The sequence below is a fragment of the Hypanus sabinus genome, chromosome 4 (genome assembly GCF_030144855.1).
Source record: "Hypanus sabinus isolate sHypSab1 chromosome 4, sHypSab1.hap1, whole genome shotgun sequence".
Classification (NCBI taxonomy): Eukaryota; Metazoa; Chordata; class Chondrichthyes; order Myliobatiformes; family Dasyatidae; genus Hypanus; species Hypanus sabinus.
In genome coordinates, this window is record NC_082709.1 from 55894200 (window position 1) to 55918824 (window position 24625).

At 38.7% G+C, this 24625-nt stretch overlaps 1 protein-coding gene across 10 annotated transcripts in view; it reads left to right on the forward strand.

Annotated features, from left to right (window-relative positions):
• hdac4 (histone deacetylase 4) overlaps positions 1-24625 on the forward strand; it is a 432610-nt gene that overhangs the window by 198724 nt on the left and 209261 nt on the right. For all 10 annotated transcript variants that reach the window (XM_059967108.1, XM_059967109.1, XM_059967110.1 and 7 more), the window contains one exon: positions 23426-23664. In XM_059967108.1, the coding sequence (XP_059823091.1) occupies positions 23426-23664 (239 nt within the window). The remainder of the gene's footprint in view (positions 1-23425; positions 23665-24625) is intronic.

Consider the following 24625-nt stretch of genomic DNA (forward strand, 5'->3'; position numbering starts at 1 on the left):
GCTTTTAAGAAAAATCTGCTTTTTTGACATTTATATTTGAGAATAAGCACATTGTATATTTTGTACTTTATATCTTTTGTTTCGAAAAGAAACAATTGTGCAATAAAAAATTCTCACTGCTTGTGAATGTTTTTTTGTAGATATTTGCTGTGGTGTTTTTTCCCTCAGTTTTACCTCTGATTATTGTCTCTATTTTGTGTGGGTGTCGCAATCAGGTGCTGCAGAAGCTGTAAGAGGAACCTGTAGCTAAAAATAACCCTGATCTCATTCTGAAGCAGTGTTGACATTTGTTGCAAGGTAGACTATTTTAATACACACTTGCTGTTTAATTATATTTTCTGTTTGCCTTTGCATTGGCAGACAAGGCAGTAAAATTGCACAAAAATGTAAATGCACCATGGTGGGTGAGGTAGAAATGATCTTTCTTTGAATAGATTCGATGTTGAAGGAATGTTCATATTGGAAATCAACAAACAAAATACTGTGAGTAAAGCTGTTGGTTACTCTCCTTCCTCTGATCCAGGGGTTATGGGTTCAAGTTTCACTCCGGTGATCTGTCCTCAGGCATCTGAATTGATACTATGATCCAGTATGACTGTAAGGCATTAAACTATATTCAGACTCCATCTGCTCTCTGGATGTGCATAAAGGATACCATAGCAGCTTGGCTAATATTTACACCGTAAACCCAAAGCTTAGAAAATAGGGTCATTGTGAAAGGGCTCTCGAAACATGGCTGTTGCATTTCAAATTTCAATCCTTAGAGAACTTCATTGGGTATAAAATGCATCATGTTGTCTTGAACATGAATGTTTTAGAGCCATATTTTGTGTGTAATTTATTTCACAGGAGAAATCTCTGGATGTTCCTTATTGCTTGTTGCTTAGTTCATAAAATAGTTATAAACGTAATAACACAGTTAATGGTTGAGTTGGAAAACACTGCTCAATATATTAATATACACCTTTTGACAGAGTAATATGAAATTTGAATTGTGACTTTATACTGATAATATGCTAATAAATCAATATATTCAAGTGGTTTAATGATTGCATTTGTTAAACAATATGTATTTCTTAGGTTTTGCTTTATGAATTCTTTGAAGCAAATGAACTGTTTGCAAAAGGTGGATTCTTTTCTTTCTGACTTTATTTTGGAATGGGCTTTAACCATCATAATAAAATAACAAAGAATTATGATAGGAATACCTTCTATGGTTTTCTAATAAATTTAAGTTGGAGAGGTGTCTTTCATATCACCCTCAAAGGCAGCAATGGAATTGAAGGTTACTTAGTGCTAGTGGATTTTCTTTTGCTAGTATTAGGGTTGTTAAATTCTTCATATATTTTCAATACCTTTGTGATTGTAGGATATTTACAGGGAGTGGCAGAATTTCATCCATTCTTTCTTTTGTGTGTTTGAAGGAGAAGTTACTGAATATTTATTCCAGAAGCATAAAAACTAGCCATTTTTGGTTCAACCACTGTGGCAGATTCATGTGAGGTTAGTTAACAGAGAAGGGGTGAGGAATCAAACCCACTCTGTCTGACACATCATTGATAGCTAAAGGTTTAAAGGGAACATTTTTTATGATAACCTTATCTACTACTGTAGGTTTAATTAGTCTGTTTTTTCATAGCATTTAATGTTGTTATTTTTCCTAGGAGCTTTTTGTCTAAAGATTTATCCCTTTTCTCTATGAAAGAAAACTACAGCTGACAATAAACAATCTGCTGGAGGAAATAATGTGGGCCAAGTAACACCTGTTCAGGCAAAGAGATGGTCAACATCTCAGGTTAAGATCTTACATTGAGATCCTGATGCAGAATCTCAATCTGAAACATCAACTATCCCTTTGCCTCCACAAGTTTGGCCTGCACAGTCCCTCCAGCAGTTTGTTTCTTTTTACTCCAGATTCCAGAATCTACAATGTCGTGTCTCTTTTTCACTATTTAAAATTAAAAGCATTGAACAAGCTTTGCTCTGCTTCTTATTTCAGTATAAGAAGTTAGTGTGAGTTATTTATGGAACTGTCTGCATGTAATTGTCTATTTAATTGCTCTACATAGGATGCATCTTGTGCACCTCCAGCTGTACAGTATTTGTTGCTATTGAGTGAAATTGGTCAAATGACTGGACGGGGAAAGTGAGTGAGCTTCAGTTATGTTGGCTAATAACTTTTTAGCATGCATTTTATTTTTGAGTGGTCCAGAGAACTTTTATGCACTCTGGAAAATCACCAGAATGCAAATTTATAAGGTCAGCGATCAAGCAGAACTTTCAAATATGTTAATTGGAATTACAGTGCCTTCAAGAAGTATTCAGTCCCACAATTACCATATTATACTGTATATTGAAGTAGGAATTTTTTGAGCTAATGTACAAAACATTGTGCATCATGTCAAATCAAAAGAAAAATTCCAAAACCTGTCATCAATTCACTAAAAATTAAAAACCAACATAGTGAGGCTGAAAAAGTATTCATTGCTTTTGTAATTACTATGCTAACTTTCCTCAGATGCAATATGCCGTATTACCTTACCATATCACCCAATTTGTTGATGTAGAAAACTGGAGGATCACCTGTTTTCAACAAATTCATAAGAATGTTGTAAACACCCCACTCTCTGTGAGGTCCAACACTATGGTCGATGTTCAACAGAGCGAATGAAATGGGGACATTAGTGCATTTAAGGCAAGACAGAGAAATGACAAAAGTGAAGCACGAGTCTTGGGAAGGGTACAAGACCTTCTCAAAGGCACTGAACATACCCCAGAGCTCAGCTCAGTTCGTTGTGAAAAAGTGGAAAAAATATGAAACCGCAGCCACATTGCCTAGGTCAAGAAGTGTGGCACTTGTAAGAAAGGCCTCAGTGATGGCAACAATCACTCTGAGTTGCAGAAGTCAGTGGCTGCAACTGGAGATGATGTTCAGGGCTCCGCAATCTCTAAGGCCTTACACAAAAGGGTGTTTATGGAAGAGTGGCAGGGAAGAGGCCTTGCCGAACGAAAAAAGGATATCCTTGCCTGTAAAGATTTTGCAAAATGTCACTTAGAAGATACTGTAAAGATATGGAAGAAGGTCTTGTGGAGTGGATCGTTTTGGCCTCAACTGGGTGTGTGTGCGTGCGTGTGTGTGTGAGTTAAATCTAATACTGCACTTGGGGTAACACTATCCATCCTGTAAAGTATGGTAGAGATAGGATCATGCTATGGGGATGCTTTTAAGCAGCAGAGACCGGAAATTTGGTCAGGATTGATGGGAAGATGAATCCTGCTAAATACTGAGAGATCCTGGACAAAAACCTGTTGGCCTCTGCCAGGAAGCTTTAAACTGGCGAGGAAGTTCATCTTTCAGCAGGACAACGACCCAAAGCACTCTGCCAGAGAAACCATGGAGTAGCATCAAATTAAGAAAACTAATGTTCCAGTCGGAGTCCTGACTTTAACCTGATTGAGGTTCTTTGGCAAGATCTCCAGATTGTTGTCTAACTAACCTGACACAGCTTAAGCAATTTTGCAAGGAAGAATAGGGCTCCATTACATTTTGTAAAGCTAATAGAGACTTGTCCAAAAAGACTACTAGTTGTAGTAGCTATGAGAAATAGTTCAACTAAGTACTGAGCAAAGGGGAATAAATATTTTTGAACAGCTGTCATTTCAGTTTTTGAATTTTTAGTTATCACACTTTACATTTTTCCCCATTTTTGGGGCTCTAATGTGAAAAAAGGAGTATGTGATTCATAAATAAAAATTCTCAATTAAATTGAGCAAAATTCCTGTTTCTAATATTAATTTATGTGAGCAAAGGGTTGAGGGCTGAATACTTTTAACAAGGCATTGTAATTATAAGCTAATATTAGCTCTCATTTACCTGAATGAACAGATTTTTATTTAGCTGAAAGGAATATCAGGAAATTTGCATTGACATTTGCATTTGCATCCCTTATTGAATTTGATGAGAATAAGGTGCTACTTATGAAGAAAGAACATGTATTATTTTTGCAAGTGGTTAGAAATGATCCTGGTGTGGATTCATATATCTTGAGCACTGTGTAATACATTCAGACTATTTTTCCATTTGGAAAAGTATTTATCCAAAACAGTTAAATAGAGATTTGAATTAGATGGTTTAATTATCTAGTCAGAGCTTTGTAATGACTATTGTTGAGTGCTTAGTGCTGCTGCACAGTATGGGAGGAGCATCTAAGCACAAGGTAAAGCAAAATACAAAAGCAGTGCTTAATTTTAGACAACAGCTCTGACTCCAGGACATTGAGCTTGATTATGCTGAACTTATGGCCTTATCATCTGCTGTGTTAAATCCTGCAGTGTTACCAATCTTCAGCAGTTTGAAATTCATTGCTTATTCTGTCAGTAGCAGCAAGTTATTGAAAACACTGCCATCATATTAGTGGCAGAGAGAGGCAACTATGCAGGTGATAACGTGCATCTTGTTATTAGCTGAAATACTGTTGGAAGTATTATATACAGTGGTCTTTTCTAATTAGGTATGCCAGACTGCATTAAAAACAGAAATTGCTGGAAAAACTCAACAGATGCAACAGCATCTGTAGAAAGAGAAATGAAATTAATGCTTCAAGTTGAAGACCACCTTGTCAAAGCAAATAAAAATATAGATGTTGCTAATTCTGGAGAGTGGTTGATCCCAAAGCCTCTGTTGTCAGTTATTCCTTGATATCTACCTGTATTTAATTGTCAACTATTAGCAAGCAAGCTCTTGAGTTCTACACTTAAACATCCACACGTCCTTTCAAGCTGCCCCTACAAGCAAATAAATTGCAAACACGAGGAAATCTGCGGATGCTGGAAATTCAAGCAACACACACAAAATGCTGGTGAAACGCAGCAGGTCAGGCAGCATCTATAGGAAGAAGCACTGTCGACGCTTTGGGCCAAGATCCTTCGTCCGTCCTGACAAAGGGTCTCGGCCCAAAGCATCGACAGTGCTTCTTCCTATAGATGCTGCTTGACCTGCTGCGTTTCACCAGCATTTTGTGTGTGCTGGTTGAGCAAATAAATCAGAGAGGAATTTGAAACCTGACACTCAGCCTAAGCCACAAACAATAAGAGCCTTGCTAGTATGTGCGCAATCTCAGTTTCACCTTCTTGTCTTTCTTTTGTAACCTTTCATCTTCTTTATAAGAATATATCTGGATAGAATTTCTTTTGTCCTCACCTACCACCCCACTAGCCTCCGTATCCAGCATATAATTCTCCGTGACTTCCGCTACCTCCAACAGGTTCCCACCAACATGTGCATCTTGCCTTTATCACCTCCCACCCCCTACTTTCTGCTTTCTGCAGAAATTGCTCCGTATACAACTCCCTTGTCCATTCATCCCTCCCCACTGATCTCCTTCCTGGCAAGTGGAGCAAGTGCTGCACCTGCCCCTGCACCACCTGCCTCAGTACCATTCAGAACCCCAAACAGTCCTTCCAGGTGAGGCAATCCTTCTCCTGTAAGCCTGTTGGGATCATATACTGTGTCCAATGTTCCTGGTATGGCCTGCTGTATCTCAGTGAGACCCAGTGTAGATCGGGAGACTGCTTTGCTGAGCACCTATGCTTTGTACGCCAGAAGAAGCAGGATCTCCCAGTGGCTACCCATTTTAATTCCACTTCCCATTTCCATTCTGCTATGTTAATCCATGGCCTCCTCTACTGTTGCGATGAGGCCACACTCAGGTTGGAGGAACAACACCCTGTATTCTGTGTTGGGAGCCTCCAACCTTATGGCATGAACATCAATTTCGTGAACTTATGGTAATAACCACTCTTTACCCCTCCCCCCAATTCCCCATTACCTTTTACCTCTCTCAGCTTATCTCCTTGCCTGCGGATCGCCTCTCTCTGGTGCTTCTCCCCCTTTTCTTTCTTCCATGGCATTTTGTCCACTCTTATTAGATTCCCCCTTCTTCAGCCCTGTATCTCTTCCACCAATTAACTTCCCAGCTCTTTACTTCGCCTCTCCCACTTTCCGTTTCATCTATCATCCTGATTTTCTGTCTCTTTCTTCCCCCCTCCTTTTAAATCTACTACTTATCTTTTTTTCTCCCAAAACGTCGACTCTACACTTTTCTACAGTTGTTGCCTAGCCTGCTGAGTTCCTGTGTTGCTTGGATTTCCAGCATCTGCAGATTCTCTGTTGTTTATCTGTTGTATTTTATTTATTTTATCTCTTGTATCCAAGGGAGTAAAAATCTTTATGTTGCATTTCCATCGCAATGTACAAGCAATAAAGAAGTGAAATGTGGGAGGGTATTGCCCAAGCACTAAGATCTACCTCTACTTTCACTGCCCTTTAAGAGAATTCAAAGAATTGTGACTGCAAAAGAGTAAAGTGCTCTTCATTTCTGTCTTAAGTGGACAAACCCATATATTTACTTAAGTGATGTCTAGTTCTAGATTCCCCTATGAGTGGAAACATTCTTTCTACATCCCCCAGGGTTGGCTATATTTAAGACCTACTTCACACTCTTGTACAACAGTATCGAGGTCTAATCCCCTCCAACCTTGGATGGGAGTAATCTGTCCATTTCAGGTAATAGTATAGTAAGCCTTCACTGAACTGCCTCCAGCACATTTTGTATATCCTTTGGCCAAGCTTCTGTCATTTATTTTTGCATGCTCTTGTGAAGTGCACTGGATCATACTGCTATTTTGAAGCCAATGTAAAACCAAGTCATTGTCAAGATCTGTAGGTCAATCAGAAAATGTTTAACGAAGGAATCTGAAAAGATAGAACATGGAATCTTGCAGAAATAATAAAATCAAATTGAAAAAAACATTTAAAATTTTAAGAAACCAAATTGAATTCTAGCTGTGGAATCATGGTCAAGCTATGTTCTTAATAAGTTGACATTTCTCATTAAGGATTAAGATTAAAGTATGTATAGAAATGGTCAAAGAATTATGTTAACACTGTATAATTACTACAGTATGATTTCAGTGTATACAATCTTTTCCAAGATGTTGCTTTTGCAGCTGCGGAGTCTTTCACAGCAGCAGTGCCTGGGTCCCAGTGTGAGGTACAATGTGCTGTTTAGACAATTTAAATGCTGGCCCAGATCAGAGATAAGGGCCAGTTTTGCTCGCTCTCCATGATCTTCACTCCTCTCTCCAAGATGTGAACTCTTTAGTTGTTCCGTTGTTAGGCCAATTTAAACACTGGCCCAGAGAAACTGAAAAGACAGGGTGTTAGTCAGAATGAGAGCCAATTTCACTTGTTCTCCACGATGGTCAACTCCATGGCACTGAGGCTATGAAGACTGCCGCAGCTGCTGTGCTCCATGCCCACTAATAAGATGAACTGATAAACAAGGGTTTGGGCCTACTTGGGCTGCTCCAGGGTTCAGATCTGGGGACTCATTTTTGGTTCGGAATGCTGTTGTTTGCTTCGATTGTTTGTATGATTTGTATATATGTTTTTCTCTTGCGCATTAAGTGTTGGTCTTATATTTTCATTCTTTTTTTCTTTAAATTGGGTTGTTTTAGGTTTCTTGCTTTGTGGTTACCTGTGAAAAAGCAAATCTCAAGGTTGTATATTTTATACATTCTTTGATAATAAATGTACTTGAATCTTGAATCGTTATCCTTTTCTGCTTAAAGGTTGAGGGGACCTGATAAAAGTTGATAAATTTTTTTGAGGCATAGATGGAGTAGACAGGCAGGAAGTGCTAAATACAAGAGAATGTAGCTTCTAAAATGAGAGAGGAAAAGTATAAAGATGTGTAAGACAAGTTTGGTAGGTGCCTGGAATTCTGTGTTGGGGGAGGTTGTGTTAGGCTGGTTGGAGCAGCTTGGTATTGCCCAACAGCAGATAATTATTGATTTGTCCTTGGCCAGATATTTGGGGCCAATAATTGTAATCATTTGGTGAGGGTATTTTGAACTTGTGGGAATATTATTATTTCAGAAAGAAGGCTATGTATTTCAGATGCAAAATGGCAGTTTCAGATTATTAGTTATAATACAGAAGGGGTTATTAATGGTCATAAAACACAATGAATGTTACTAATAAGTGTGAGGTGAGAAAAAAGTAATTTCCCCTTTCATCGCTGATCAGCAGATCTTTGACTCTATGTACCATTTGAAGTTTATTATAAAGTGTCTTGACAAATTTGATTTGAGTTTATTCAAGAAGTGACAAGATGATTGAGGTTAGAGCAGTGAATGTTATTGCAAACAACCCATTTAGATCATAATGCCATAAGACATAGGATCAGAATAGGGCCATTTCGCCAATCAAGTCTGTTCTGCCGATCAATCATGGCTGATCTTTGTTTCCCATCCTCAGCCCTGCTCCCTAGCCTTCTCCCCGTAACCATTGATACCGTGTCCAATCAAGAACCGATCAAGCTCTGCCTTAAAAAGCACCCAACGATCTGTCCTCTACAGCTGCCTGTGGTAATAAATTACACAAATTTACCACCATCTGGCTAAAGAAATTACTTCACATCTCTGTTTTAAATGGGCACCCCTCTATCCTGTGCCCTCCCATCCTAGGCTCCCCCACCATGGGAAACATCCTTTCCACATCTACTCGGTCTAGGCCTTTCAACATTCTAAGGGTTTCAATAAGATCCCCCCCCCCCCAACATTCTAAATTCCAGCAAGTACAGATCAAGAGCTATCAAATATTCCTCATATGATAACCCTTTCATTCCTGGAATCATCCTTGTGAACCTCCTCTGAACTCTCTCCAATGGCAGTACATCTTTTTTTGGATAAGGAGCAGTACAGAAGCCTGAAGGCACACACTCAGCGATTCAGGAACAGCTTCTTCCCCTCTGCTATCCGATTCCTAAATGGACACTGAACCCTTGACGCTACCTCACTTTTTTTAATATGATGTATTTCTGTTTTTTGCATGTTTTTTAATCTATTCAATATATGCACACTGTATTTTATTTATTATTATTGTTGTTATTTTATTTATTATTTTTATTTTTCTCTTCTATATTATGTACTGCATTGAACAGCTGCTGCTAAATTAACAAATTTCACGTCACATGCCGGTGTTAATAAATCTGGTTCTGATTTTGATTCTGAAACTGTTCACAGTACTCAAGGTGAGGCCTCACCAGTGCCTTATAAAACCTCAGCATCACATCCCTGCTCTTGTATTCTAGATGACTTGAAATGAATGCTAACATGGCATTTGCCTTCCTCACCACTGACTCCACCTGCAAGTTAACCTTCAGGGTGTTCTGCACAAGGACTCCCAAGTCTCTTTGCATCTCAGATTTTTGGATTTTCTCCCTGTTTAGAAAATAGTCTGCACATCTATTTCTACAACCAAGGTGCATGACCATGCATTTTCCAGCGTTATATTTCATTTGCTGCTCTCTGGCCCATTCTCTGAATCTGTCCTTCTGCAGCCTACCTTTTCCCTCAACACCACCTGTCCCTACACCAATCTTTGTATCATTTGTAAACTTGGCAACAAAACCATCTTTCATAATCTAAATTATTGATATACAGCATTAAAAGAAGCAGTTCCAACACTGACCCCTGCAGAACACCACCACTCAGAAAAGGATCCTTTTATTCCCGCTCACTGCCTCCTACCAATCAGCCAATGCTCTAACCACGCTGGTAACTTTCCTGTAATACCGTGGGCTCTTAACTTGGTAATCAGCCTCATGTGTGGTACCTTGTCAAAAGCCTTCTGAAAGTCCAAATGTACAATATCCACTGCATCCCCTTTACTTATCCTTTGTGTAATCTCCTCAAAGAATTCCAGCAGCTTCATCAGCTTCCTGAAGCAAAACATGTTGACTTTGTCCTTTCTTGTCCTGTCACCAAGTTCTCCATAACCTCATCCTTAACAATTGACTCCAACGTCTTCCCAACCACTGAGGTCAGGCTAACCGCTCTATAATTTCCTTTCTGCTCTCTTGCTCCTTTCTTAAAGAGTGGAGTGACATTTGCAATTTTCCAGTGCTCTGGCACCATGCCAGTGGCCAATTTAACTGTACGTTTTGATGTACCTGTAAATTTAAGTCTGATGGAAGCCAGTACGAGAGTGACGTTCAAGTGACATTGAGCAGGCACATGATTGTGCAGGAAATGGAGTGATATGGATCAGGTGCAGGTACATGTAATTACTTTAGTTTGGCATCATGTTCAGCACAGACATTGCGGGCTGAAGAGCCTTGTTCCTGTGCTGTTCAGTTCTATGTAATGTCAATTGTTTAAAAGAAAATTGAGCAGCTCCTGGCTATTATTTACTGCTGAAATTCAGCAGCATGATGCTGTTTCCAAACTAGAATTTGAGCAGTACTTGCAATGGCTGGTCCATATTGAGATCAGATTGTTTTTTTTTGTTAGAGTTGTGGTGCGGAGCAGGCCTTCTGGCCAACAAACTGCTCCACCTAGCAACCCATTTATTTAAACCTAACAGGACACTTTTAGATTGACCAATTAACCTACTAACTGGTACGTGTTTGGAATGTAGGAGGAAACTGAAGCACCCGGAGGAAACCTATGTGGTTACAGCGAGAACATTCAGGCGACACTAGAATTGAACTTCAATTTCAGACGCTTCAAGTTGTCTTAGTGTCATGCTAACTGTGGCGCTTCCATGGTGTGGAGTAAAGGGTCTTGGATGCAGTTATTCATACTGCATTCTACTCCAATCTCTTCTGGAGTTTTAGTTCCTGTTGCATTAGTGAGCTTATAGAAACTGTGGTGTCAAAACATGCTATAGCTAACAGGTAGTATTTTAATATGTGTTTAATTGTTGTTGGACATGTTGTATGTCATAGAGATTATGCAGATACTGTGTTAAATACATATAATTATATCTGTTCCTAGATTGCAATTTTGTTTTAGTTGTTCAGTTGCTCCTTTTTCATATAGCAGTTGTCTGGAAGTCAGAGTCTGAATACCCTCTTTGTGCTTTCATTAAGATCTTGAATACTGGCAGTTTTCATAATTTTTTTAGACAAATTGAATGAAAGCAATTCTATTTTTCTATAAAATATTCATGAATTGCAAGCCTTTTCTGTTAACGTGGGTTACATTAAGTAGAAAACTTTATCCCTAGTTTCATGAGGGCAGAAGGAGGTCAATTATAATCAATGTTTCTGTCAGGAACTTATGGCATTTGACTTGTTTCTGCACCATAGAAATGTGCAAGTCATGGCTGGTACAGAGCATGACATTCAAATCAAAAGAAGCGTCTGAATTTTAAAGCTTGAAAATATACAATAAGTTAGCAGTTTTTATTTTCTAGAGAGTCATAAAAAATCTATAGCAAAAAATAGATATGCCTTATTCATTGACTGGGTTACGTATAATTCATAATTCTTTACACAGTATTTTGTTAATAAAATTTATAAATATAAACTTTGGTGTATTTTAAAAGTTTACACGAATGATCAATGAGAAATTGAAAATCCAGCTTACAGTTGACAATATAGAGTAGCTTGGGGAGTATGGACCGCAGGGAAGGGGGAGCATGAATGTAGGTAGGCTCAGTATTGATACACGTATAATTGGGCGTGAACTTACCCTAAGTAACATAGATATTGAATGTGCAATCACCTGCAGAAAACCATAGTAATAATAAAGAATTAACTCTGATAGGTACTGTCAACACATGCAAAGAAGTATTCTACAAGCTCTTTATCTGGCATTTGCAGTTGCTGAACAAAACCCCATGTATAGTATTACAGTATTGATGACATATTCTGGATGGGTGCACATCCAGTAATTCCCAAAATCAGTATCATCTAGGACGTTGTAACCCACTTAATTGGCAAACTTGTCACCATCCAAAGTATTCTTTCCACTGGCACAGTAGACTCCCAATACTCATGTTGCCTATTTCAACAACACTCCCAAGTCTGCTACCTCTACAAAGGCAGCAGGAACATAAAAATGTCACTAATTTCAGGTTCCCCTCCAAGCTGTTGTACCATCCTGATCTAGAAGTATGTTGCCAGTTTTCCTTTGGTCCAAGTCCTGGAACACACTGTTGGAACACCAGTTAAGTGACAGTAGCTCAAGAAGGTGGCACAGTGTTGCCATCTTGAGGAGAAGTAGGGAAGGGCAATAAATGCTAACCTTGGTAGCAGCACCTAGATCCCAAAAAATGAATAAAGAAAAAATTGATTGCCAGTAAAGGAATTCCCAGTCTTTCAAAGTGTACCACCATTAATATATTATGTGAACTGCAGGAGGAAGCAGCTGAAAGCAATGCTAACTTTTGTATATAACCAAGACGAAGCAAAAACTGACCCAAGGTGCTGAATGGCTAGGTGAAACTCAGTGTAGAATAGTTAAAAAAAGCAAAAACAGTTCATTCTTCCCTTGAGCTTGCTCTGCCATTCAATATGATTGTGGTCAATCATTCACATTCAGTCCCTTGTTCCAGCCTTCTCCTCATTTCCAACTCCTTTCATGATTTGGTTTCAGCTGCTTTCTGAAAAAGCAAACCCTACAGACTCACCATTTCATCTCAGTCTAAATAGGCTTGTGTCTTTATCCTTAGACTATAACTTGTCAAGACCTCCTTGTCATCAGAACATCCTTTCTGCATCTAATTTGTTCAGTTCTGTTAGAAATGTGTGCAAGATTCTCCCACCTCTTTTTTTTCTAAACTCTAATGAATTTTAGCCCAGTTGACCCAATCGTTTTTTAAAAACTAATCCTGGTATCAGCCAGGGTATATTTTAAATGCATGTAATTTTCAGTGAATTTTGGAAACACAATGTTATTTGTGCTTTTGGGTATCTGTTATTATGCCTATAAAGGCATCAAAAACTTCCTCTGCTGGAGGTTTTTTTATTCTGAGTTAAAGAGCTGACATTCAAACCTGTTTGTCTTCAGTCCTTCACAGTTGATTTCAGAGTCAGATGTAATATCACTGACATATCTTGAAACTTGATATTTTGTGGCAGCAGTGTGGCACAAGATATAAGAATTAATGTAAATAAATAATGCAAAAGAGGAACAGTGAGGTGGTATTTATGTGCTCGGGGACCGCTCAGAAATCTCATGGTGGAGGAGCAGAAGTTGTTCCTAAAACATTGAATGTGGGTTTTCAGGCTCTTGTATCTCCTCCCTGTTGGTAGTAATAAGACGAGGGCATGTCCCAGATGGTGAGGATTCATAATGTTGGATGCCATCTTCCTGAGACACTTGCCTCTTAAAGATGTCTTTAATGGCAGTGAGAGTTGTGCCTGTGATGGAGCTGATTTAGTCTACATCCTTTGACAGCCTCTTTCGATCCTATACATTGGAGCCTTTGTACCAGACAGTCATGCTACCAGGCAGAATGCTCTCCCATACATCTGTATAAATTTGCATAAGTTTTGGTGACATAAGAAATTTTCCTCAAACTGGCAATGAGATACAGCTGCTAGCATGCCCTTTTCACGTCTGTATGTTGTTTAGCTTAGAGCAGATCCTCTGAGATGCTGACACCCAGGAACTTGAACTTCACCAGTGACTTCTCAATGCTGGCTGGCATCTCTTCTCCTTACTTCTGCTTCCTGAAGTCCACAAACAATTCCTTGGTCTTGCTGACTTTGAGTGCAAGGTTATTGTTGCACCACCAGCCAAAATACCCTCAATCCCTCCCCCCACTGCAGTTTCCATTATTCCCTTGTCCATTTACCCCTTCCCACCAATTTCCTTCCTGACAATTATCCTTGCAAGCAGCCTAAGTGCTACACCTGCCTATTCAGCTCCTGCCTCATCTCCATTCAGGGGCTCAACCAATCCTTCCAGATGAGGCAGCACTTTACCTGCAAATCACCTGGGGTCATCTTTTGTGTACAGTCCTCTGGATGCAGCCTCTACTTTGGTGAGACCCGTTTTAAATTGGGAGACCACTTCATCGAGCACCTCTGCTCCATCCACTAAAAACAGAACTTTATGGTGGCCAAACATTTCAATTCCAATTACCATTCCTGTTCTGACATGTCGATCCATGGCCTCCTCTTGTGCCACAATCAGGCCACTTTCAAGACAGAAGAGCAACACCTTTTTCCGTCTGGGCAGCCTCCAACTTGGTGTTATGAATATCAATTTCTTCTTGTTAAAAAAAATCCCTCCCCCTCCCCTCTTCTATTCCTCACTCTGGCTTCTTTCCTTTTCTCACCTGCCTGTCACTTCCCCACTGGGTGTCCTCCTCTTTTCCCTTTTTCCTGAGGTCTACTCTCCTCTCCTGTCAAATTCCTTCCTCTCTAGCCCTTCACTTTTCCTACCAACCTGGCTTATCCTATGACCTTATAGCTATCCTCCCTCCCCTCCCCCACCTTTCTTTATTATGCGGTCTTCCCCCTTCCTTTCTAATCCTAATGAAGGGCCTTGACCCAAAACATCAACTGTTTGTTCATTTCCATCAATGCTGCCTCAGCTGCAAAATTCCTCCCAACATTTTGTGTGTGAAATTATGTCATTCCTCTACACCTCCTTGTTGCTTTCCGAGATTCTGCCCACAGTGGTGTCATTGCTGAATTTATAGATGGTGTTTAAGCTGTGCCTTGCCGCATGGTCATGAGTGCAGAGATTGTAGAGCAGTGGGCTAAACACATGTCCTGGGGGGGGGGGGGGTGTTTATTGTGAGCAAAGTGATGCTATTACCAACTTACACTTACGATGGTCCTCCAATCAGGAACTTGAAGGTCTAATTGCAGAGGGTGTTACAGAGGGTCAGGGTTTTGAAGCTTGTAGATAAGTAGTGAAGGGGTGATGGTGTTGAATGCCAGGCTGAAATCAATAAACAGCAGCCTAATGTATGTATTGCTGCTGTCAGGTGCTTGCAAGTCATGTGAAGAGCCAAAGAGATTGCCATTTGTGCTGTTAGGTTTCACCTTACAGGAGGTAATGGCATACAAACGCTGCCACAGCTGTCATGCTTCCGGTTGAGTCTCTAACTTCTTAGGGAATTGTCTATTTACTCTTTTTACTCTCACAATGGCCTTCTGTAGATCATACCTGGACTGCTATTAGGGTTCTGAATCACTGGACTTGAACACCACTGATCTAGCCCTCAGCAGACCGTGAATCTCCTGGTTCATCCAGGGCTTCTGGTTCGGGTATGTTCCTTAAGGTGCACACTCATCCACGCAGGTCTCGATGAAGTCAGTTATTTATTTATTCAGTCAATCAATAAATAAAGTTATTTGTTTATTTATTCAGGTACCATTAATATTTGTGCATTATTTATATGGAGTTTTAAAAAATTTAATTGCAGTGATTTTTGAAAAACAAATATATCAAAAGTTGCAGTTCTAAAGTTAGTGTGTGTAGAAGTTTGATTGGATTTATAAATTGTAATTTGGATTTGTTAGATTCCCTGTGCCTTTCACATTGTTGATAGTGTAGAAGAGACCAGTTTCTGAAATATTTGAGGTGTACTTTATTAGGTGGATCAGGGAGATTTTACAAAGTCATTCAAGGAAAATTTGTTAGTGTGAGTTGTGCTTTCCTACTTGTTCCAGCTTGTTCTTGTGATATGAAATACAGTCAACCCTCCTTATCCGCGGGGGATTGGTTCCTAGACTCCCTGTGGATACCAAAAAATGCGGATGCTCAAGTCCCTTATTTAACCTGCCTCAGTGCAGTGGACTTTAGGACCCGGCGAAGCTCAGGATCCGCCACTGAATCTGCAGTGTTTCTGTTCCGTTGACGGAAAACGATCATGATCGAAAACAAAGTGGAAATAATAAAGCGATCGTAAAGAGGTGAAATGCCATCGGTCATTGGAAAAGCATTAGGCTACAGTCGGTCAACAATCAGAACAATTTTAATGGATAAAGTGAGAATAATGGAGCATGTGAAAGGCCCTACCCCAATGAAAGCTACAATTATTACTAAGCAATGCAGTGGTTTAATTATGAAATACATATGTTTCTTAAGTGTTTTATATGCATAGAAAGGTAAAATATGTACTATATACTAAGACAAACGTTTGACTAACTGATGCTAAATAATACCGGAGAAGAGAAGAGAAAGTGTCTGGTGTGGTTGTAATCTTTGATTATGCTGACGGCTTTACTGAGGCAGAGAGAAGTGCAGTCTAAGTCCATGTAGGGAATGTGCTGAGCTGTGTCTACAACTCTCTGCAGTTTCTTATGGTTATGAGCAGAGCAATTGTACCAAGCCTTGATGTATCTAAATAGAATGCCTTCTATCATTTATTGATTAAAAATTAGTGAGGGTCAAAGGGGGCATGCCAAACACTTTTTAAGCCACTTGAGGAAGTAGAAACACTGGTGAGCTTTCTTGGCTGTGGTGTCAACGTGTTTAGATGTTCGCTGCTAGGAGCTTGACACTGTCAATCTGCTTGACCTCAGCACCATTGATGCAAACATAGCTATGTTCACTGCTTCTCTTGAAATGAATGATCACCTCTCTTGTTTTACTGACATTGGAGGAAAGGTTGTTTCTTGACATCATGTTGAAAGACACTCTATTACCTTCCTGTGCTCCAACTCAACATTATTTGAAATAAAGCCCAGTACAGTGATGGAGTTCAAGCAGAATCTAGCTGTATTCTGAAGTAACGCTAATACAGTGGATATCAATTCAAGCAAGACCAGTCTTTAGTTTTTATTGGAAGTTGCAAGCAGTAAATTGAAGTTAAGTGCACATCTTTGCACAGTGGTGACCATGAACATTTGCATAAGCAACAGCCAAAAGTTAAGACAATGGGGTTGTGCTAATTGGCCTACAACAATTCAAGGTTTGAGAAATGGGTTGAAGTAATTTGCAGCATTGTGACTTGAGTTAAAGGAAGCTTGTAGACCAGACTGATATTATCGTGTCAATTTAGTTTGCCCCAACTGAGGCATTTGAACATTCAGAGGTGTCTCCCACTGTAGACATGTAATACAAAGGAAGCATTGTCAACCCAAGGTACTGAAGTAAATGGTATCATTGTAACTATTGAATGTATTGAATCTATTGATCTTAAGGGTATAAAATGTGATGTACTTTTGAGTTTGTGAGACTCTACCACAAGTGTCTCCATAAGTATGCCTGTTTGTTGTGATGAATAAAGACTTCGATATCACCAGCTTCAGTGTCTCTCCAGTGACTTTGATCACAGTCACACCACTGGCCACACAGTGATGAGTGTATGGGGAGTAGAGTAGGCAGCTGAGGATGCAACCTTCTGGGGCAGCAGTGTTAAAAAGAATTGTGGTTTAGATATTGCTGCTTCTGTTTACTGAATACAGACGGGTTAAGAAGTAAGCTAAGAATAAACCAAGTGTTTATAATTCAAAGGCAGATATTTTCAGAACCTTTAAAAATGTAAGTGAGGGCAACATCACTGAATCTAAATCTTCATCCCAGCATCAATTGTCAATGTAAATGAAGAGAAGCAAGTGCTGGTAACAATTTAACATGCACTATCCACAATTGGATAAGGATTGATCCCAGATCAGTCATAATGAAATGCTGGAACAGGCTTGATGTGCCAAATGGCCTAATTCTGCTCCTCTGTGTTATATGTGGTGTATAGTAATGCAGGGAATCAGATATATCTGGAGATAAAAGTTTCAATCCCGCCACTGCAACTTCCACAACTGCGTGTCCTATGTCAATTCAGCTTCTATCTTCTCTCAATAAAGCAAAACAAAACCATGGAACAACTCAACTAAACAATAAACAAGAATCTATATTAAGGAGTCTATCATCTTTCAACTGTGGATATATCAGCAGTCCTAGTTAAAATCAAACTTTAGAGATGCAAGACTCTGCAGATGCTGGAATCTGGGGCAACAGAATCTGGAAGAACTCAGCTGGTTGGGCAATGTGGCAACATCAATGGAGGGAATGGATGGTCAAAATTTGGAGTAAAGATCCTTCATCTAGACTTTGTCTTTCAAGGAGTGAGCAATTAATCAATGCTCTTACCACTGTTTTCCAGTCGTCTTTGGTTATATGTACTGTATGGTACTGGAAGACTTATAATATGCTAAATTGTTTACAAATTATTAAAGATTTAAAATTGTTAGTTTGTTTGAATGTCAGAAAGAATTATGAGGGTTTTAAGATGGTACCAATGGACTGGACACATGTATACAGAAGTGATATTTGAAAAACAGTCCAGGAAAGTGTGAGAAAGAACATGCAGAAAAGGCAGAAGGGGCAAGAGAATATTCAATAACTTTTAAGATATAATAAAGGAGCAAGAATTTTGATGGATGTGGTGATGATGAGGAGGTTTCATAACCATATAGAAAATTTGTCCTTGTCAGCCAGTACATAAAATATAAATACAATGAAATCATATTACAACTGTTCAGATCGCCCAGATAGGTTAGTGCTAGCTTCCTGTGGAGCAAAATCCAGCAGATGTTGGAAATCTGTAATAAAGACAGAAAATGTTGGAAGTATATGGCAGGTCAAGCAGCATCTGATGAAAAGTTTTTGATTAAAACTTTGTTTTGGTTTCCTTCCCTCTGTGCTGAATGCTTCCAGCATTTTCTGCTTTTGCCAGGGTACTGTGTCTGATTCTGGTCATCACACTTACAGAAGGGATTGATAGCACTAGATTTAGGGTGTTGCCTGGACAAGAGAATTGTGCTTATGAGGAGAACATTACTAAGTTGATGCTGTCTTGGAAATATAAAATTTGTAAACAACTTGGAGTGGTTGAACAGGATTTACTGGTAGGAGAGACAGCAATGACACAAGGGGTGGGAAGTGGGTGCTCACAGATTTAAGGAATTTGATGGAAGATGATGTAGGAGTATAGGATCTCCCCACCTCATCATCCCACTGAGAAAAAAAATATGTTGGGGTTTGAAAAGTCTATTAACTTCCAAACATTTTGTGCCTTAATTCACAGGATAATAGGTCAGGGTTGAGAAGTAGATCTAACTAAATAAATTGTTTAGTTTTTTGACAAGATCATAGTGGATTGTGGCTGCCTACCTGTTCTGTAAATTCAACAATTCTATTATTTCTTTATTTATATATCCTAGAATTTTGTTAGTCTCACAGATGCAAAGTTGGAAGACTAAAGCCTATATTGATATTTATGTTGGCCAGCCTTGAGATCCTATCAGTTTGTAGGTTATGGCAGTACAATACTAACATGGACACTGATAAACTGATAGTAAAGTAGACGTGATATTGCACTTGGAAGTAGTGGTTATGCTTTCATTTGGCCAATGCCTCTTTCATGGGAATATGCTTCAATGATTTGTGTATGGACTCTGAGCAGGTCATTAATTCATTGCCACAAGTCAAGACAGCAGTTCCTTAAGCTTCTGGGGCATCTGTCACTTGCATTGATGAGTCTTAATGTTCATCCCAGGTTCAGTTTAATTGTGTAGGGTGTGCACAAAACCTTGGATCATGTGGAGCTCCTTGCTCTCCTTGCATGCTTGCAGACAGACCAGCAGCAATAGTAGTCATCAGCACAACAATTTTATATGGCAGGCTGCAATAAACAATTATTGATAGAGAAACTCAGCAAGCTGAGAACAACATCTGTGGAGGGGAGGAGGAGGAATTATCGATATTTTAGGTGAAAAGCCTGCATCAGGATTGAGTGCAGAGGGATAAAAAATAGAGTGAGCATTGTGAGATGGGGCTACTAGGTGGTGAGTATAGTAGGCTTGACTCTTAAAGTTGGTATATGTGTCTTCAGCAACAGTTTGATTGTGATTTATCCTAACTCTTGGACAAACACCAAGTTAATTTTTCACATGTAACTCTATTCTTTAACCTAGCCTTCCAACTAAATGAGTTGTTAAAAAAATTTTCTAAATTAATTTGATGAAGTTAGAATTTGCCCCTCCCACCTACCCCTATAAATAGTTAAATGTAGACCATTCAAGTGCAAGTGGATTTTAAAACACTTGATGAAATGACATCCTGATTATTCATGTCCACCAGTAAAAGCACCACAGTTGTCTGTGCTCTTCAGCAACTTGTCATGGCATTTTATTTTGTAGCTCTTTCCAAAGTTGCGATGACTTACTACCTAGAACAAGAGCAGCCTGTGCTACCAACTCCAATTTCTTCTTCCTGCTTTTTTTGTAATTTCCTTTTTCATTAGGTGGTTGATGAATAACATGTAGAAGTACTTCCAACAGGTGGTCTACACTTTCTCAGAGATGGTCATTAAATTGAGGTCTAGGCAACTAGACCCCTATACCATAAGAAAATAAAGAATATTTGCCTTACCCACATTCTGAAGACAGATAAAGAAACTGGATTTGATGGGTTGAAGATAGATTTATTGACTGCTGTCCCTGATCAATTAAAACTTTAACAGTGGATTAAATGGTTCTCTTTGCTTATGTAATCAGGATTTCTCAGTTACCCATCATGACATACAAACAGAGACAAAAGCACTAATTTTGGTGATATTAAAATTTAAATAAATTGCCATAGACTAAGTTAGATGTTAATTAATAACCCCATCTTGAGCAAATGCAGATGATTTGTGGTGTACATTTCACAATCCCATTAGTTCTAATGCCTGACTCTGCACATTAAAGCTTGCATGAGTCAGTCCTCAAATTAATCCAGTACAGTATTCCAATAGTGTTGGGATATATGATTTTGCATTACAGAGCAGGATTATCTTAATGTATCTATTGTACCTACAAGTAGTTAAAAGGAAAGAAAATCTATATTGGTTTATTATTGTTAAATGTACCAAGATACAGTGAAAAGCTTTTCTTCGGGTGCTGTGCAGACAGTTCATCGCATACATCAATATACCAAAGTAGTACAAAGAAAAACAGAATACAGAATGTAGTCTTACAGAGAAAGTGTAGTGTAGGGAGATAAGTACAGGTATGTAGTTTAAAGCTATATATATTAGCATATTTAGTTAACCACTAAATTTATTTCAGGATATTACAGCATATAAAACTTGCTGTAGAGATAAGAAGTTTTCTTCACACCTATCTCACCTATACTTGGGCATGTTTCAATTTTTACTTGATCTCCTTTGAGTTATATTCAGATCTTAAGAAGTCACTATTTTTTTTAAGTTGGGAACGACACCAAATGAACTTAGAGATTTATGTTGACTTGGTGAAAATGCACAAACCAAGATGTTGTGTTTAGCAGTGTGAAATTCTTTGCTATCTTAATGAGCTGAGATCTTCCTTCTTGCATTCTCTATCCATTAAATGACACACATTCCCCTTGTTTCTTCTTCTGCCCCATGAAGAATTTAATTGACTTTATACCTGTTCCAATGTCTTTTGTTTTAAATAATCAATCATATGAAAACTATGATTCTGGACATTACAGATTATATTCTTGTCCAAGTGAGCATATCTAATTCCAGTTTTTGATTATGTGATATTAATTTCAGGTTTTGTCAGCATATCAGGCTGTATTTTCTTGTGTTTTAAACTGTTCTTATAATTTTGGTAATTGGTAATTTTTTTGTGTTGTTTATGGTTGACCATGGGTACTGCACCTCTGGTAGTCACTGGGAGTGGCTACTCCAGGGTGCAAGCCAGGGCAGAGTTGAAATGGAGATCCGTTTGTTGCCCATGCAGTGGAACCCCACCTCTCCATGCTGACGACAGATCCAAAGGAACAATGAAAATCGATAGTTTGATGCCAGCAGCATCACAGGAGTTGCTGTGTCGGTGCTGAGTACAGCAGTCAGCCGCCTTTGGGACTCCAATTCTGGATTTATCCTCAGAGTTTACTCCCAAAGCCTTTCCCATAAGCAGGTATAACCGCAAGGCAGCGGGGGTTTGAAATCGGAGTCTTCCCTCTCCTAGATGAGCTACCATCTGTGGTTAATGAGCCCCATCTGCCTGGAGCAGCTGGTTTTAAGGCCCCAGTGGTCCGTCTTTGCCCCTTCTCCTGTCAGTGAGAGCAACTCCGCCAGGCATAAGAACTATGTCAGATGTGAAGCATTACCAAATACAGTGGATTCCAGTTAATTGGGCAGTTGGTTAAAGTGGGACATCTGCTTATTTGGCCCAATTTAATTTTAGTAGCATGGTTATTTTGGGACACCATGCTACTAAATTGGGACAGGAGACTTGCTGAACAGTTTCTAACTAGTGGCATTCATGTGCATTTGTGTGGCTCTTAGACATTACACCTTACTTAGAGCACACAGTTTTTAAAAAAACATCAATTGTGTGTGTCTGTGCTCAAAAAGCAGTGATTTTTATCACTGATAGTTGGTAAGAAACAAACAGTAAGACAATATAGAATGTTTTGCTCACTGCCATTTCAAGCATTGAGGGTTGGAGATGCCAGAAACGGCTGGGAGTGAAAATGAAACGATTTCACTACTTTTGCAAACCAGGAACTACAAAGAATTTGAAGGTATCAACAATCAACTTGAATGTTGCAACAAGAATGAAGATATAGGGGATGCAATTGTCAAAAGGATTGAATGAAGAGAGTCCTGTATCTACACTAGGTGCCTGCATTGATGTTGTTCACTTATAGGCAATCAAAGGGATAGAGCAGGGCATACTGGATTAATTGCCCTGTAGATAACTATTTGGAACTAAAACACAGCTTTATAGTATGCAGTTGTATTGATAGTGTTCTCATTTGTACTGTATTTCATTTAAATACATCATTCGTTACTCAGTTAAATGGTAGTTAGTCTGTTTCATACGTTTTTAACCATTTCCACAAAAGTTCAGCAAAAATGAGACAGCTGCTTAATTGGACCAAAATGTTCTGGTCGCAGTGTGTCCCAATTAACTGGAATGTACTTCGTCTATGATTTCATCTTTCCACAATAAGCTAGAATGTTTCTTTGAATTCTTTTAATATGTTTTTTTCACTATTCTCAATAATAATATATCCTTTGTTGCTATTGGTATTAATTTGTACATAGTGTGGCTGTGAGATTTTGATAAAGATTGCAATGAAAAATTTGGACTGAGAAAATAATTTTAGTGAAGATACACCTTTAGTAAAGTGATTTGGAAAACTGAAAAAAATCTACACATTTGTATGTAGATTTGTATGCAACGTCTGCAAACAATCCTTTGAGGTGGACTAACACAGCATTTGTCTGAACTGAGTGTGTTGTGAGATTACCTTCAATCATGCTGTTTCTAATTCAGCCTCTTTGTCCCATTTTACCCCATTTTACTACTCCTACATCCCAACACTCATCCACCTGCATTCAAATATTAATTAATTGACATTTAGTAAGAATCAAGGAAGGAATATTTGGGTAGTTACATTAGAACTTATGTAAATTAAATAAACGTACACACTGATAAATCTGGTGTAAAAAGACTACACTCCCTTTTAGATCTTTGCAGGCATTTAATTTGAAGCAGTACCTTTGTTTATATTACTGAAGGTTTTGAATCAGTTGCCTTGAGCATTTCATTATAACTTTAGACATCTTGGAAGTTCTGCATCAGATGACTGATTTTAACTACATTTTGTGTTGCACTTTTATTTCTAGTTGATATAAGCACAGCACTGCCTCAAGTCCAGACCAGTACACCAATGGATCTTCGGCTTGATCATCAGTTTTCAGTGCCAGCAGCCGATCCCAGTGTGCGGGAGCAGCAGCTACAACAGGAACTGATTGCTCTGAAGCAAAAACAACAGATCCAGCGGCAACTTCTTATTGCAGAATTTCAAAGGCAGCATGAGCAACTCTCACGACAACATGAAGCCCAACTACAAGAGCACATAAAGGTAGTCCAAGATGTTTACAGTGATTGCCAATCCAAGCAAAATATTTCCTCCTTTTTATAATTCTAGCATCACTGTTATGTAAGGAATTGTAAAAATATGTTTAGTTTGATACTGTCATTTTGGATACCTTAGCTTCATTTATATACATTCTTGCATGTCCTTTGGTAAATTTATACTTTGCTGCATTAATGTAGAAAAACTGTATAGATATGCAATATTTATTTGTATTAACTCCACCAATGTCTGTTTCCTGTTCAATTAGCTAATATAATTAATTAGGGAGGCAGTTATAACAGCACAGGAGTTCAATTTAATGTATTGCTACTGAAGTGTACATACAATTCCACAAATGTCACAGGCGGGTTCAGTTCCTGTGAACTGTTCACAACCTAAACAGTTTGCAAGTTGGAAATGTGGCTGCGAATTATGTTTCCACAGGGCAGAATATTTGTTTATATGTATATGCTACATATAAGGTAGGTGGTCTTAAACTGGTGAGACATGCAAAATAAAACTCCAGACTTGTGCTTTTTCTCCCCCCCATGACACAGAGAATTCATAAACTTCACTAATATCAGCTTGTATTGTTATTTCTTCACATTTTAATAATCACATTCTATTTATCAGTCTGTTCAAGGAATCTACTGAGCAGTTATAAAGAGTAAAATCAGGAAAGCAATTATTTCCTTGTGTTTGCTCAAGCAATTATTTAGGTGTTTTTCTATCCATGAGATTATCTGCAAAGATTATAAAATACTGAAGACAAATCACAGTATGCTTGAAAAAAATTCATTGCAGGATAATAGGCCGTGGGCTTATAAGGGAAGATTAGAATAGTTAAGTACTAAAAATAATTGTTTTTAAATACAGATTGTTGAAAAAGGCAAATGAATGCAGATTTTGAAATTTTGAAATAAAAACAGAATTCTGGAGGCACTCAACAGATTAAGCAACAGCATTA